This window comes from Antrostomus carolinensis, unplaced genomic scaffold (assembly GCF_000700745.2).
Source record: "Antrostomus carolinensis isolate BGI_N321 unplaced genomic scaffold, ASM70074v2 scaffold9209, whole genome shotgun sequence".
Lineage (NCBI taxonomy): Eukaryota > Metazoa > Chordata > Aves > Caprimulgiformes > Caprimulgidae > Antrostomus > Antrostomus carolinensis.
In genome coordinates, this window is record NW_010339214.1 from 98,935 (window position 1) to 116,745 (window position 17,811).

Below are 17,811 nucleotides of genomic sequence, written 5' to 3' on the forward strand. Positions count from 1 at the left end.
ACAAGCATATTGTTTAGTAGAGAGAAATAACCAAAATCACACACCTCCTCCTTGCATTTTTTGGAAGGATTTTATTCTGACACTTTGAAAGAAGATAATTGTTTAAAAAAATGTATACTTTCAGGAAATTCTATTTTGAGGTTGTTCTGACTGTTAGTATAACTTTCACAAAGAACATGTGGTGCTTCTTGCTCAGCTGTTAGTGGTAAGAGTAAGTTTGCATATTATTTTTTATTTATAATTATGCTCTAGAGATACCCCTCCCAAAACTGCAAGCTCACCATTAATATTACATTCATACTAAATAAATGATACTATAACTAGTGGATGGGTGGAATGATTTCCTTCTCTCTACACTCTTACTTCAGTCTGAGACAGAGAGACTGAATGCTTCCATCTGGTTGCTGGATACTGTTTTTCTTAATAATGATTAATTATACCCCAGACAATCACTGGCCTCAGCACCAGCCTGAGCCCGATGTACGCATTTAAGGATCCACAGTGGTCTCTCAGGTTCTCACTGTGTTACCTAATTCAGAATGTGAAGTTCATAACAAAGATTAGTTCTGTATGAAGAGGCAGAAATGTCGTGGGCAGCACATCGCTGCCACGATGTGAACAGTGAAGACAGAGGAGGCTCCACCTCAGCTGCAGGAAGAACACTGCTGGTCTCCTGAAGGTCCGACCTCAGGCACTGCCCATCATCGTTACGAGAGTAAGGCATGGAGACACAGGCAGATACCAAGACACTCGTGATTTCAAATTGTCAGGGGTCTGTCTTTGCACCAGGTCTGTCTGTTCTGTTTACTGGGTTTAGTGGATGCTCTGGGGCCCATGTGCCTGGCCCTGTGTTTCACATGTTCATGTTTTGCCTTGTGTAGTTAGTGCAGACTACTCAAGACTTGTAAACTATGAAAGGTAAGAAAGGAATTCTCAAAAAGTCACACAGTTTTACTATTTCAATCAAACAAAGGTATGGCTTTAATACAATTGCTTCTCAGGGAGCCTAGAAGGGGGATATTGTTCTCAGGAGTCCTGTTTCATAGAAAAAAAAGTGTATTTCATCAAGGAAGTTACCACTATGAAAAGGATAAAAGGTATAATTCTAAACTGAATGTACATCTGTCAGAAAAGACACACAGGCTGAGATATAATTTGATTCAAAATAGATATTGGATTATTTCATTATATTACATTTTTATTTTGGCTATGTATAGGATTTTTTTTTTTTTAACTGAAGATTGCTCCATTCCTGTTTCAGAAGGAAAAATGCTGGTGACTAAAACATGTCAGAACAGAGACAAAGACTTGAGAAAACAGAACTGTCAGGCTGCTTTACATTTCAGCGGATTAGAGAACAAGGCATTTGTTAGTGTAAAGTTGTTAGTACCAATCTTACCATAAAGAGAGCAAGGGCACCACCTGCTGCTTTAGAAACGTATTTATTTGGGTCACCGAAGTTACTCTTCAAGTACTGCATTCAAAAACAGTCAGGCCTGCTAAACAAGCTGTATTGCTTTAGGAAAGCTTCCTCCTGAAATTTAATCTTATGCACGACAATTTTAACAAATGATGTGTTTGTAGTTGCCTGGTCACACAATGAACTGTACTGTAGTGACAATGCTGCCCATAAATAACTGAATATGGGGTATTTACAGATTTTTGAAAGCAATAAAGTGTTTCACGCTTCTTTTCTGCTTTAGTACATGGGCTTTTCCTCACCCAGGGCATCAAAATCTAGCATTCACAACATGAACATGGTATTCAATAACCACCAAAATGTTTACTCACCGACTTAAGCAGAAATAGCATCTTCAGCATGACAATAGTTTAGGTAATTTTATGAGCTGGAAGTTATAGAACAAATAATTACTACTAGATAAGTAAGACATTAAACTATAGTTCAAACAGTTTTTGAAAATTTTCAAAGGACCTTGTTTCCAAACTGCTCCTAGTTGAGAAAACACAGGTTAGTACACACCCAGATGCAGTGAGCAGTCCCTTCACTAGCAAAAGGAACCCTATTCTTACACACAGATTTGATTTAAACATACATCAGGACTTTATAATAAATTAAATTGTCTGGCAGTTCAGAGACAATCTGAACCAAGCAAATTAAATCCCTAGCTGACCAGGAGATAAGCTGTAGAGTGCAATTAAAAAGTCTGAGCAGCAGCTTGGATCCTCTGAGTTAGAGAAGGCTGAATTTCTGCTTAATTATTCCTGGACGCCACAAGGAATCACCCTATAAGTCTTCTCCTCTTCTGCATAACAAGTAGCACTTTAGAAAACCCTGCGTCAGGCTGTTAAGACACAATCAGACTCTTGTATTTTATAGGCTAGAAAGTGACTTTAGTGAAGACTGGTCATTTATAGATAAAATGATCACCTGTCAAAACCTCCATGAGAGTTAAGAATCAGCACTAAAGGAAATGGCCAGTTTCCACCCAGGGGCCCTCAGTCAGTTGGCCAGCCAATGGCCTCAAGGATTTTAAGTGAAAATGAGTTCAGAACAGCAGCAGCAGCCTCTTCACAAATTTGTGAAAACAACATGAAACATTAACAAATCATGGGCTTTTGACAAGGAAAAAGGTATCATGGCCCATTTCCTCTTCAACCAGAGCCAAGATTCACCTTGCCCACTTACAAGCAAAATTATCTGAGATATTTTAATTTTTATCCTGCATAATTCAGTTCTGATTTCTGCATGAAAAATTCAAGGGAAGAGTGAAAAATGTGTATAACTTGATTGCTTCCCATCAACTAAGATGAAGTGAGCAGATTTTCACAACATGTTCACACCAAACATACTTCAGCAATAGAGGCATAACCCATGTTTTGTCTATCGGTACCAGTTCTGAGAAGGTAACAATAGAGGTGTCAATACAGTGTTCTGTTTTCCCCTTTTGAAGATGCTTTGTACATCTGAAAGATGTGCAAAACAAAAATAATCTAGGATTGCATCAAGCTTGTGCATTTATTGGTGGCTTATTAAAAATTAATTCATTGCTGTAAATGAATGCTAATAACAAATCAGTAAAAACTTTTTCTTTTCTTCTGCTTTTTTTTACACAAATAGTTTTATTACAAACTTGAATTCTTAAGAAATACACATGTAAGAAATTACACAAAGGCCTTGGCATTTGCAAAAATCTTTTGGTATTTGCATGGTAATAGTCTATAAAACACTTTTGGACATGGATGTGCTCAAACAATGGTATCATTGCATAGAAATTTAGAAATATTTTTGAGGCCCCTTTGAAGAATATTTTTTGGCACAGTATTAACAAAATTAAGGCCTTATATTTTTCAAAATCAAGTCATTCAGTGTGTGAGTAGTGTTTAAAACCCTGAAAAATATTAAATACAGAATAAAGACTATCAGCTCAAAGCAGGATTTACTATAATAAACACAAATAGCTATTAACCTGGGTTCAGTCTCTGCAATTTCAGCATTGAAATGGCCTACGTAAAATAAACATTTCACATCATATTTTGGCATTTAACATCTAATTCATGATACTGAAAAGAAGAAAACTTTTGTAAGCTTCTTTTTTAAATGATAAACTCAAAACTTCATTTGCCTAATGGTTGATATCTATATAAATTACTAAAATATTTATATATATATTTTTTCTTGACCATTGCTGGATCATTCTTTATTCCACAGGAAAGTTTGTTTTGCTGCATAAAGAAGCTGCATAGTACCAACATAGCAGAAACACTTACTTGCCTATTTGGGAAACCAATTTGGCAATCTCTTCCAGATGTAGTCCCATTAAAGCCAACAGCACTAAAGACTACAAACAGAAGCAAAGGTTTGCAGGATGGCACTCTATGTTGTGAAAAGATGGTTACACGTTGCTTAACCACAGTCCATAATCCCAAAACTCGTTTTTACATTAGTATTGCTTTGTACAGGAACAATAAGTACATACCCAAGAGTCTGGGATTTTGAGACACCTAGATAATGGTAACAACAAACTTATCTGGGGAAGAAAAATGAATCTAAATATATAATACAAGAATGAGAAAGGGGGGTCAAACAGTATAAGGCAGAACTGCATACCTCCTAGCACCTTTGCATTTTTTCTGGATAAATGCTGACTTTTTATTCTATCAGTGCATTGCATTTATATAAAAAATACATATATTTTGATCAAAAGTGCCATTTGGCATGTCAACATTTGAAGCTTATCTTTGTTGTCTCTTTTCTTCTTCAGCAAGGACAGGGCCAGTAAAGCAGTGTGTGTTAGTTATGCAAGTTCCTAAAAGGCACTTTACTGTTTTCATATTGGACAACAATGAGGTACATATGATATATGTCTAGGCTTCATTGCTGTTAAACGAATAGCACCATATTGTGTGAAATTAGTTGAAATTCAAAAGTCATTATGTTTTTCTCATACAGACTTGACAACGGCTAACATTTGAGCGCAGATCCCCTGCTTTCAAAGTTGAGGGAGTCGGTTTCCTATTAAAAAGAAAAAAATTAAAAGACCCATTAACAACTGTTGACACACACAGTCAGTTTTCAGGTTTATAATTGACAACACCAACTTTGCATGCAGCCAAGTGCCCCTTTAAGCTGTGCTGAATGAAGAAGGTGTCCCTAAGTTCTCCAATGTATATTCACCTTCAAGTTTGGTCACAAACTACCACCAGATTACTTTTATACATCATTCACTTCCAGCTGCTTCAGAATACAGTTCTGTCATGAGACTGAAAATTTCCTTCACTAGAAGACACTGCCTCTTTAATCAGCAATTTGAAAACATGCTGGAATTTGGGTAGTAAAAAAAAATTAGGCAAAGAAACTGAAGACATTTGACTGCTCATGAGTTTCTGCTAACTCCTGTGACTTTACAGAAAAATGAAAAGCCAGCAAAGGAAATTATGTGATGTCATACAGAAAGACAAACCAAAATCTTTAGTCTCTAACCTATCATAAGGAGTTCCTCCTAGCAACTGGAAATACAAATACATTTTTTCAGACAAAAATGTGCTTGCATTTAATGTTTTCCTTTAAAAAGGATTATGAGTTAATAGAAAACTGAAGAGTATTTGTGAATTATGATAGTAGGACAGGTGCCCTGATCTGGGATTATTTTATTAATCTATGATACAGTTTGTAGCCAGAACAGGGTATGAAGTTGGCAGCCCTCTGGATAGGACTCAATGAACACAACTGTAGTGCTGACTCCTCTAAATTTTCCTCTGACCAGCTTTCCTCTTTCCTATGGAGCCAGTGCTTACCCCAGTGTTGGTAAATCGTCTCTTTCAGTAGTAGCTTTTCTGGTTGCTAAGATCACAGCCCCACTGACAATCAGTCCCAGTGCTCAATTTTTCTACCTACTCAGTTGACAAATATCTCATAGACAAACAGTCAAAACTGGCTAATCAACCTGCTTCATTTTGACTGAGACGAGCTAAGGAGCATTCACAGATCTATAAGACATGAAGAGATGAAGGGTACCAGATGAAGTGTACCAGAAGTGGCAGCCTTCTGGTAGAAGAGGATGCTTGCCTGCACTCCAGAGGAATGCTTGCTAATCAGGTAAGCTATGCAGACCTGGGAACTGATCTATATGTTAACATATTAATAAAATTCATATGGAACAAATTAGACTGTGTTGAAAAATACTTACCTGCAAGAGACCAGAACAAAGCCTACTACTATTTAATTCCTGAAATTAGAACCTCAACGGGACCGAAGAAATGCCTAAGGCCTCTGCCTTCAGCTGCATTTTATTCAGAAATACTTCCTCCAATATTAGGGAAAGGTAAATAATTGTTCAGCTCACTTAGTTCAACATCTGCACTAATTTTAAGTGGCTCTATTATGTGTTAACATCCACTAGAGGGGATGTTATATTCCAACTTTAATTTCAATCAGTCTATCCCAGTTACGACTCAGTGAATACAATCAAACAGTCACAACACAAAAACTGTTAGATTATTCTGAATAGCAAAATACCAGGTTCAAACGACACATTATAAACACTAACAGAAGATGCATTAATTATTTCCCCCAAAAGCTATTATAATTTTTTTTCTTTTTGTTACAAAAATCATTGACTGCATATACTAACCAGGCTGGGGCACAGCCAATACTTGAACCATGTATTATATTCAAACAATACTTCTCTTATTCAGTGACAAGGCTTGACTGAGTCTCAAATACTGACAAATAAATCATGAACTTACTTGAACATCTCATTCCTCTCTATAGTGGCAAGCCAGAAGCTGTAAGCATTTGCATAATAATTGCAGGTGCCCCGGCCATGGCATTCAATGAAGGGAGCGCTTCGAAACTCCTCTAGGCAGGAACCAGGAGATGCCAGGGCCTGGCCAGAGCCCTCTGCACCAGCACTGGTGTGCTAGAAAAATGCAAAAGCATCAGTCAGAGAGAGAGTCCTTACCTCTTCTGTTACAACATCTATTAACTCTCTTGCACAAATACTTCTTCACACGCTTCTCCTTGTCCTCTCTTGTGTCTATCTGCTGTTTTGCCATTCAGCTCAAGGAGGAGCAAGAAGGTGGAGCTGAAGGGCTTCACAGGTGGCACTAGGTTCCCTTGCTTAAGAGCAGCACAACACACCGGTAACATCAACTTCAGGGCAGCTGTATGCACAGAAGTCCTTCAGGACTGACAATAGGACCCAAGCTGTCTCTGTGCTAGCAACAGACTAGGGCCAGCCCTCCAGCCCAGAGGGTGTACAGACTGGTACGGTTTATATCTAAACAGCTTAACCCACTTCCTGCCTACATCACAGTGGCTTCTCTCCCACTGCTGAGTGTTAACAGCTCTGGATTCATGCTGTTTCTCAGACTATGCTAGACCTTCCCTAGGAGAACAGCTGTTGATATAGGCTGTGAGCATGACAGGGAGCATGGTAACAACTAACCACAATGCAGGACTACAGAGTGGCTCTTCCAAGACACCCCTTGGCCCTATTTACTTTACTAGTATATATACAGCTGAGGAAACTGGATAAAAGGTCAAAAATTCCATTTGAAAACTAAAGGCTTATTCATCAAAAAATAGGAAGAGGACAGCCACTGATAGTCTATAACTCTAGGAAGCCACTGCAACATAGATGTAGAAGGACAATGAAAAATTATGCTTATTTCCTCATTTATTCAGCAGTTGGATCCTGTGCTAGAGCTGCAAACAAGACAGTAAGCCCCAAAAGTGAACAACTAATTGCTATTGCATTATTCTCATTTAGTCATTAGCCAGAACCTTTTTAAATTCACCAGGAAGGGTAGAGGACGAATGCCCTCCTAAGAACTGAAATGACATCGTCAGATATTATTTCCCAGAGCAGGAGTGTGGATCAAACTTCAGAAACAAATGCTTTTCTTGGCTCAGACTACGCTCCAGTGCTCTTACCATGACAAAGGAGTAACCAATCCAAAGTGAACTCCAGCCTTCAGGACATGGTGGTATTTGAATTGTTTGACTGTGAACAGCTATTACCATAGCAGGAGCTTCACACACAGAGCATCTAAAAAGACAGAGACATGAATGAGCTACATGCACTTGAGGATTAATACTTCTTTTTTCAGAAGTTACTTTCTTTAAGGAATCTTGAATTAGAAAATGTTGTCACCTTCAAAAACAAAGGAAAACTAAAATGTTTCATATAGAAAAACAACCAACTGGTTCTTTTTTTTTTTTTCTCATTTAGTTAGGAACAGCTTAACTATTAAGTCTTATTCCTATTAGCCTTCCTAAAAGCAAAGAACAAGAGACCTCTTATCTAAATATTTAAATGTACTATCTTTTTCTAGTCCCCTTTGTACTGTAGTTTCTAAAAGTGCTCAATGTCATGAATATGAGAGGCAAATAGCCAAACATTGTAACTCAGCAAGTGTCACTTAAAAGTGGTCTACTGTGATAAGAGACAAGTAACAGCGATTAATCATCTTAAACATGGCCCTGAGTGACTCCCAGAGAGAACACCATCTCTCTGGAAAATGTCTTACAAAGGTAGTCACTGCTAATCTAATATAATGCAGACTCTTCCACATGCTTTTTCCTTAAAAGTGGCTTTTATTTACATTTGTGGTCTTTATCTCCAGTAAGAGATTGCTAGCAAAGTAACTTGAACGATGAACTTGAAAGCAACTCTTCAGAAAGCCATGCAGCACCAGTTCTTTTACTTCAGAAAAATCCATCGTGTCACAGAACTGCTAGGTTACTGAACAATCCAATGACCAATTGTGCTTTCATATAAGAATCATAAAAAATGTGAGTTGGGCTGGAAATTTTAATATGGGAGCTGTTAATAAGGAATTTGGTAGATATAATCCATTTTTTCTTGTACAACTCCTAAATCGGCCACTGTAGCTAGCAATGATAAAAACGATTCAGAACAGACACTAAGAACTAAACAGTCCGATTCCTATTATCAGAGTGCAAAATGGATTAAGTTGGATTCTGAAAAATGCACAGAAGCAAAGGAATTCAGAATGAAAGCCTTCTATTTCTGACTTGTGAAGACTGCTTTCATACCTACTGCCTTCATCTTTAGTGCAGCAGCGAGACAGTTATTTTAAGAAACACATCAATGAAAGAGTAAGTTAAAAGAAGAATGTAAAGCTGTCTCTATTCTTGGACCTCTGCTTTGCTTCAAGAGATTTCTGGTATTTCAGTAGAAGGACTTACATTTTCCACTTTTAGGCTGGGAAAACTGTTGGCTTAAAAGCCTCAGATAATAAAATAAATTGAAAGAATAGTCTTCTCAGATTCCTTGCTGGTTTTAAAAATATGTATTGCAATTATTTCACTCTCTGTTATGGCTAAAAGGAGAAAAACCCATATATACAGACACATGCACAGATAGACACACACACACTTATATATGTACACACACACATATACATTTTTATGGTGCAGAAGTTACTCATACGCAAAAGATAAGGAAGAATATTGGTGGGTACCTCCTCGAGCAAAAATTTCAAGGAGGAATTGTTAAAGGTTATTTTAGGTGCTTGATCAAGGATGGCATAAAAAGAACACGAATTTCAGAGGTTGGTAATTTGAATTTTTCTGAAAGTCAAGCCCCTGCCATTCATATCCAATGAACAACCAAAAATGTAAGACCAACAAAAACTATAGCGTCTCTTGAGAATCTTGCCCTCAATCTGCCCACTCATTTTCAAGACATACCAATTTCTATGGAACTAAACCAAAAAGAGAGTACAGAGTACAGCTGCAGACGCAAGATGGATTCTATTACTCAAAATAAATAGCCAATGCTTTGCAGTAGAACCGTATTTTCTCGAATGTACCAAGATGTCAAGACTACAACCCACTGATGATTTGAATTGTCCTTTCCCTTGGATGGTATATACAGACCCAAGAAAACATTAACAGCAATCTTCACACCCATTCACTTTATATGGGAGAAAGAGGGATCAGCAAGAGCTGATACAGATTAGAAGCGATGATAGGAATCATAGCAATGCCTATATCTAATGATTATCATTTAAGTTATAAGCTGGAGATTCCCTTGTCAGATTCTTATCTAACAACAGTGGTACAGTTCGTCACCCTTTCTCATACCTCTGCCTTCAGCACTGGGCATATTATGCCAGGATAGTTTTTGCTAGTGGCAAAAACTTGAAATTTAAAATGGACCAAAAATTCAGCATGTTGGATTGATGCAGAACACTTATGCCTGATGCAAGTGACACACTTTATGCTAGCTGAGAATCTGTAATTATTAAAAAATAGATGATTGATTTTGCAACTGTTTCTTTTAATTCAGACAATAATGGCTGCATTCAAGTAGTACGTCCAAAACAATGCAAGAAGCCTGGCAGTCTACTGTATGATAAATAATGCTACCATTTTCAAACAAAAGGAAATTGAGCCCTAAAAAGCTTCTAGCTATGGCAAGTCACAAAAGCAGAATTGTTTTGAATTATTGTGAATAAATTCAAAACTTTTTCTCCTTCAAATCATATCATAGCTTTTGGAAAACATAATTTCAAAGTAAATCTTTTCATTTCAATTAGACTCCAAATAGACTTCTCTATTTCTTTGGGTTTCCCCCAAAATAGATTTATTTTTGATCAAAGTCCAAACTGAAAACGTGCACACTTTGAAACATTTCATCAAAGGAACTCAAACTTTAAATTTAAAGGCAGGAAATAAGACTATACAGATTAAAAGCCTTTAAAAAAAAAAAAAAAGTACCATACACACTTTTCACTGCCTTCTTCATTTTACAAACACAAGAGAAATGTAACCGTACCTGCTGATGAATGGTCTGATATTATCACCAGTGATAGGAGCCATACTCATTGGCATGGGTTCAGGAGTGGACAGCCAGTAGGAATAGTCATTCCTTGATGCAAAGTTACATACGTTGTTGATATTGCAGAATAAGAAAGGCATGGTACTAAATTTACGAAGACAGCTTCCAGCCGTGCCTGAAATGTTTAGTGAAAGGTTACTAGTTAACCCACTTTTGTTAAACCACTGACAACTGCCAAACAAGTATTTCCAGGAGCAGCTAAACAAGCAGATTACACAAGTGACTTCTCTTAGCTCCATAAGGAAGGAACAGGACAAGGCAAGGAGTAGCCCAGTCTTGGATGCAGAATTATGGAATAACTTTGTTTGGAATAGACCTCCAGAGGTCATCTATCCTAACTTCCTGACAGTTAGATCAGGTTGCCTGGGTCCATAGCCAGCTGATTTTTGAGTATCTTCAAAGACAGAGATTCAGCAACCTCTGTGGGGCCTCGTTCTTAAGGGTGCACCCTCAGTAAATTCACAGATGACACCAAGCTGGGTGGAAGCGTTTATTTGCTTGAGGGTAGGAAGGCTCTACAGAGGGACCTGGACAGGTTGGATCAATGGGCGGCAACCAACTGTATGAGGTTCAACAAGACCAAGTGCCGGGTCCTGCACTTGGGTCACAACAACCCCATGCAATGCTACAGGCTTGGGGAGGAGTGGCTGGAAAGCTGCATGGTGGAAATGGACCTGGGTATGTTGGTTGACAGCCAGCTGAACATGAGCCAGCAGTGTGCATAGGTGGCCAAGAAGGCCAAAGGCATTCTGGCCTGTATCAGAAACAGTGTGGCCAGCAGGACCAGGGAAGTCATCCTTCCCCTGTATTCAGCTTTGGTGAGGCCGCACCTTGAATAATGTGTCCAGTTTTGGGCCCCTCATTACAAGAAGGCCATTGGGGCACTGGAGCGTGTCCAGAGAAGGGCAAGGGAGCTGGTGAAGGGGTGGGAGAACAAGCCTTATGATGAACAGTTGAGGGAACTGGGGTTGTTTAGTCTAGAGAAGAGAAGGCTGAGGGGTGACCTAATTGCTGTCTACAACTACCTGAGAGGAAGTTGTAGTGAGGCAGGTGTGTGTCTTTCTCCCAGGTAACTAGTGATAGAACAAGAGGCAATGGCCTTAAGTTACACCAAAGGAGGTACAGACTGGATGTCAGGAAATACTTCTTCACTGAAAGGGTTATCAGGCAATGGAACGGGCTGCCTAGGGAGGTGGTTGAGTCACCATCCCTGGAGGTGTTTAAAAGATGACTAGATGGGGTGTTTGAAGATATGGTTTAGTAGTGGACAGGTATGGTTGGTCTCTATGATATCAACATCTTCCTTGTTCTGGGAGGCCCAAGTCTGGGTACAATATACCAGATGTGGTCTCACAACTGCCAAACAGAGGGGAAGAATCACTTTCCTCCATCTGCTGGTTGCACTTTTGCCAATATAGCCCAGTAGGCTGGGCAGTGGGAAATGGGGCAGTTGTTGCAAGGGCACACTGCTAATTCACGTTCAGTGTTGCTCACCAGGACTCCCAGGTCCTTTTCTGCAAAGCATCTTTCTAGCAGTCTATACTGCTGCTGCTGGAAATAGTAGTCAGTCCCCAGTCTTTTCTGTTGCACAAGGTTATTTCATTCTAGATGTAGCCTTTTGTATTTGCTCTACTGAACTTCCTGAGGTTCTTCTCAGTCCTTTTCTCCAGCTTGACCAGGTCCCTCTGAATGGCAGCTGTGTCCACCAGGGAATCAACCGTTCCTCCCAATCTGGCATTACCCACAAACTTGCTGAGAGTGCACTCTAGCCCATCACTCAAGTCAATAATAAATTTATTAAACAGTATTGATCCAGTACTAACTCCTGAGGGACATCAGTAATTAACAACCACCACTCAGACTTTGTACATTTGATCACATCCCTCTGAGCCTGACGGACCCAACAGTTTTTCACTCAAATTATCAACTACTTAGCCAGCCCATATTCACTAATTTGACTACCAAGATACCATGCCAAAGGCTTTGAAAAAGACTTTCTTAAATAAACTGACACTGTTTCCACTATACACCAAACTATTATTTGTACCAACCTAGACAGCATAATAAAACACCAGCTAGCCAAGAATAATTACACAGGTTTATTCAATAAAGTTCTACAAATGAAAGAAACATCTGGTTTGCAATGAATTCTAATTGAATTTTAATTTGGTCTCTACTTACCCAGATCTTGGCCGTGTGCTCTTTCATTGCCTTGTACATAAAGCAAGGAGTAGCCGTGGTAAATCAGCCTCGTTCCAAAAGGACACGATGGTTCTTCAGTGGTTTGACTGTGTCTGGTAACAAGGAAGCCATGAGCAACAGATGGTGCACCTGGTGGCCCCATAGCCCCAGGCAAACCTTCAGGGCCAGGTGGACCAGGGAATCCTCTGGGTCCTACAATACAGAGAGTCTCCTTTTATCTCTACAGACAGCAGTACTCTGCCTACATAACTAAAAAAGTGAAAGCAGATACATTCACGCTTAATCTCCTATGTTATTTTTCTAAGAAGGAATCAACTCTTTGAAGAACTCATGGGCTTACCTGGGGGACCATAAGGACCAACTTCTCCTTTTTGCCCAGGTTTACCATCAAACCCTGGACTACCTGGTGGTCCAGGTACACCTGAAGGTCCTGTCACCCCTGTTGAAAAGCAAGGAACAGTTGTTACTGGTTACTACTTCATGTTAGTTCTGACTTTTTGGCTTTGAATACAGCACAGCACAGGCACACCTCAGTATGAAATAAACTCATGCATATTCAGTGCGTGTATTTCAGTATCTAGAGCACATATGTGGGTTACTGCAGGCAAAGTGATTATAGTAGAGAAGAACAGAGAAGTAAGCAGAGGGTGTGCTTCTAAAATAACTAGCGTTTGCCTGGGATATGAAAAGGAAAGGCAGCAATCTCTTCTCTCTCGTCTTATCACAATTCTCAATCAAAAATAGATCATAAAAAAGTAGGGTCATGAACAATGGGAAAATCAGTGTTCTCTTAGCTTCTTTCCAAACAGGTTTTCAGACATATATTATGTTTTCCCTTATTGACTCCTAGGGATGCTTTGAGTCCTACATAACCTCAATAACTCTGACTTTGGGAAAAAGAAGTTAATTCCATCAGCGCCATACCAACATTTCTGTGGCACATCAGAAGCTTAAGACAGTCACAGCTGTCCTTTTCCTGAAAACTCCAAAAGCAATATTATGTTCATGTATTGAACTGACTACTAGAGAGCAGCGACAGATCCCATACAAGCAAACCCATGCTGTGTTCAATCACTGAGATTATTTCATAGCAATTTCCTAATGGACAGCAGTTGCAGGGTTGCAACTGCACCTCCATATCTATTATATTCAATAGAAAGATGATATTAATTATATTCAACCATAATTCCAGATCATCTTCTCATAAAACAATCAGGAACAAAGCTTTCCCTTAGAATCTTAACAGCTTAAGAACAACTCTGAGCTCTCACTCTCCATGTCCTGCTATTCTGAAGGACATGTGTCCTAGTGCCAGCATTTCGTTTGCCTTACCCTTTGTTCTATTCTCTTACTGCCTAATGTGTTTAATTTTTGCAGTTCACCTTTTCTTTATAAAAATTACAATGTCTGGACTAAGAGACGAAATATAGAACTATGGATCAAGCTTCCTCAGGAAGCACTTTCTACTCCAAGATCAAGGTGTTTTTCCTCATGCTTGTCTTCTCCCAGAGACATACAATAATTAAGTTGGATTCAACACTACAGACAGAAGATACCCTAACCAACACACTCTGGGGAAAGGATGAGCAGTGTGTTGCAAGTCATTCTGCTTACTGCTGATCTCAGATACTGATGTGATGACTGCAGAGTGAGAGCCTATAAAAAATCACTAGGAAGGCATCTGGTTTTGGGACTCTTTTGGGTGAGCTTCAAAAAGAAGGACTCCTCTTCCTCATCACTGACACAATTTAAGTGGCTTATAAAAAGCTGGATAATATTACACCAAAAAATCTTCTAGTGTCTAGCCTACCATTGGTCTACTTTTCTGTTACTTACAATGTATTTCTATTGGTAAGTTAGAAACTCTCACCTTGCTGTCCTTTGGGACCTGGAAGTCCTGGGAATCCTTTGAGACCAACTGGTCCTACAGGGCCAGGTAAGCCAGGATCCCCTTTAACAAGCTGAAAAGCACCTGGTGGGCCTGGTGGGCCTTGTAAACCTGCCAAAGTTAACAGAGGAAATCAGCACGTATTTAGTGTTGCACAATAAAAAAGTGAGAAAACAGTGTTACCTTGTATTGCCATTTATGTAGCCAGAGAACAGACAGAGCCTATAGCTACAAGATATCAATGTGTCCAAGATTTATATGTGCATTGAGTAGGGTCATACCTGTTAAGAAGCCAAACCCGGAGCTGACTGAGGGTAGAAGACAATGGGGTTCAAGACACAATGGGGGGAACAGCCTGGGCTGGTCCTCTGCCACTGACAAGACTCTGGTAACACCTAAGTAGCTGCAGATGCTGGTGCTGCAAACCATATCGGTACCTCCGACATTCCCATCTCCCACCAGACAGGACAGAGCAGGCCCACAGATGCAGCTCTGACCAGAAGCACTGCGACCAGGGTGCGCAAACAGGGAGCAGCATCTGTTGAGGGTGGCACTGGCAGCTTGTGCAGCCGTTTGCTCAGAAGAGCTGCACACTCTACTTGTTACTGGGCTGCTGCCTGCTCTGCTCACGAGTGGGCTTAGGCTACAGCCCTGATGGTCATGCCAACTAACTGATGGCTGTTCAAGCCCACCCAGAAGCTGGAGGTCTCCAAGGAATGACATCTTTCAAAAGAATTACTATTTTTTAAGTGTACTCTTTTTCTAAGAACTAAAAGGAGACTGTGACTTGCTGAAAGAAATGGTGTCCACTACCACAACTGCAAGGCTGTGGCTGAAACACAAGCACTACAGACTATCTATGTTGATGTCTCCACCCAAACAGACCTCCTAAGGACTGAAATAGCTGTCCAGACCTTAGGTTGCATGGAGTTCCCTTGGCAAGTTTGCCAGTGACACCAAGCTGAGTGATGTAGTCAATACGCTAGAGGGAAGGGATGAAAACCAGAGGGACCCTGACATGCTTGAGAAGCGGATCAATGTGAACCTCACAAGGCCAAGTGCAAGGTCCTGCACCTGGGTAGGGGCAATTGCCAGTATCAATACACACTGAAGGATAAATAGATGGAGAGCAGCCCTGCAGAGAAAGACAGGGATACAGGTAGATGAAAAAATGTGTGCTCACAGACCAGAAAGCTGATTGTATTCTGGGCTACATGAAAAGCAGCGTGGCCAGCAGGTTAAGGGAGGTGATTTGGCCCCTCTACTCTGCTCTGGTGAGACCCCACCTGGAGTCCTGTATGCAGCTCTGGGGTCCCCAGTACAAGAAAGACATGGACCTGTCAGAACAGGTTCAGAGGAGGGTCACAAAAATTATTAGAGGGCTGGAACACCTCTCCTATGAAGAAAGGCTGTGAGAGTTGGGGTTGTTTAGCCTGGAGAAGAGAAGGCTTCAGTGAGACATTATTGTAACTTTTCAATATATAAAGGGGGTTCATAAGAAAGACAGAGAGACACTTTTTACCAGGGTCTGGAGTGACAGGACAAGGGACAAAGGTTTTAAACTGAAAGAGAGTAGAATTAGATTGGACTTAAGGAAGAATTTTTTTTACAATGAGGCTGGCGGGACACTGGAACAGGTTGCCCAGAGACATGGATGCCTAATCATTGGAAGTGTTTAAAGTCAGGTCAGATAGGGCTCTGAGCAACCTGATCTAGTGAAAGATGTCCCTGGCCACAGCAAAGGGTTTGGACTAGATGATCTCTAAAGGTCCCTTCCAATCCATTCTATGGTTCTAGGATACCATTTAAAGATTCCAATAATGACAAAACCTCAGTATTGATTTTTCAGAGCAGGAGATAAATATATTCACTCTACACCCAATACTTAAATCAAATCTGACCATTCAGATGCTGCTACCATGATATTTGGTTTCATGTTCTACCTTTTTATACTGAATAAAAGGGGGAGGGAGATATCCACTGATTAGTCATAAATAACCATTTTAACAACAACATATAGGGGAAGTATTATATTATACCTTTAGATCCAGGGAGACCTTGGTCACCCCGCTCACCCTTAAGGCCTGGGAAGCCAGGAGATCCTTTTGGACCTGAGGTAAGAAGGAAATATTTACATGAAAATTCAGTAATTTCTTGATTTGCAAGGATTTGTGTAGAATAATCAGGTACAACCCCTTACATGATCATGTAAGGATCATGACTTTATTTGCATCAGTATTTTTTAACTGTTTGCAAGAACACGATACAAAAACCAGCAGTAAGTCAGCACAGAAATGATGACTGAAAACAAATGTATCTTAATTAACTAATAATATCTTTCTCTAAATTATAAGAATTTTTTTTCTATTAATAACTGCATTTTTTATACATGCAGTGTTTTCATGTGTATAATGGTGACAGTAGCAGCAATATAGTCAATAATGGAAAGGTAATGAGCCCATGTTTCCTCCGATATAGCTATAACATTGTGCCTCTCCAATTCTCAATAAAATCTTCAAGATTCTTGACTGGTAATGTCTAAACAATTGATTGTAAATCCACTTTACAAAGCAAGTGCACACTTAAAATTGGCAAAGCAAGACAACAGGCAAAAGGCAAAACACCTTGAGAAAAATCTTTATGTTCTTTTATGCTTTTTGATGCAGCTTTCAATGTCCTGTTTCAGTAACATGTAACATACAGTCAACATTCTTTGAGCATCTTTTTTGAGAGATGAAAGATATGAAAAAGACATCTTTGCTTTTTAGGAATATGGTATATTTTCTTCTCACCTGGAACGCCTGGAACTCCTGGAGGTCCCAGATCACCCTTCTGACCAATATCTCCCGGTAAACCAGGACTACCCTGTATAAAATAAAATGTGAAGTATAGTTATCCTGCACTACTACAACGTGACTCTCAAACAGGCTGTGTATTTTTGGAAACCTATGAAAAAAAAATTAATACGAGAGAAAAGTCATTGAGTTTAATAAATGTTTATTCTCTATCATGATTAGATGAGAAGCTTCTCTTACAGGAACAAATGTGACACCTTGTTCTTACCAAACTATTTTTTGCCTTACAAGGACACTAGATCAGCATAAGGTCTCACTAACAGTAGAGCTAATAAAAAGGTTTGCAATCATAGACCAGATTGTTATGAAAAACATCAGTAAGCACAAATCTCAGCAAATACTAATTTCAGTGCAGCCCCAGCAGGCAGTTGCTGGTTAGATAATTAAACAGGGTAATTCTAGACCACAGCAGGCTTGAAAACTTCAAAACATTCACATGTGGAATGAAATTAAATGTGCTTAACAATTTATAATCCTCTGAAGATTTTTACTTTTCAACAGTGCTAAAATACTCAAGGACTTAAACACTTCAAAC

The 17,811-nt window shown here is 39.5% G+C and overlaps 1 protein-coding gene across 1 annotated transcript; it reads right to left on the bottom strand.

Moving 5' to 3' along the window:
- Nucleotides 1-3,894: 3,894 nt before the first annotated feature.
- On the bottom strand, nucleotides 3,895-17,286 carry LOC104530992 (collagen alpha-1(IV) chain; the record flags this gene model as incomplete). Its single annotated transcript, XM_010175759.1, has 9 exons — nucleotides 3,895-4,474; nucleotides 6,208-6,380; nucleotides 7,397-7,511; nucleotides 10,269-10,446; nucleotides 12,513-12,725; nucleotides 12,874-12,972; nucleotides 14,404-14,532; nucleotides 16,461-16,532; nucleotides 17,214-17,286. Coding segments are annotated over 9 exons (1,134 nt in total), but the record flags the coding sequence as incomplete, so codon positions are not given.
- Nucleotides 17,287-17,811: the final 525 nt, after the last annotated feature.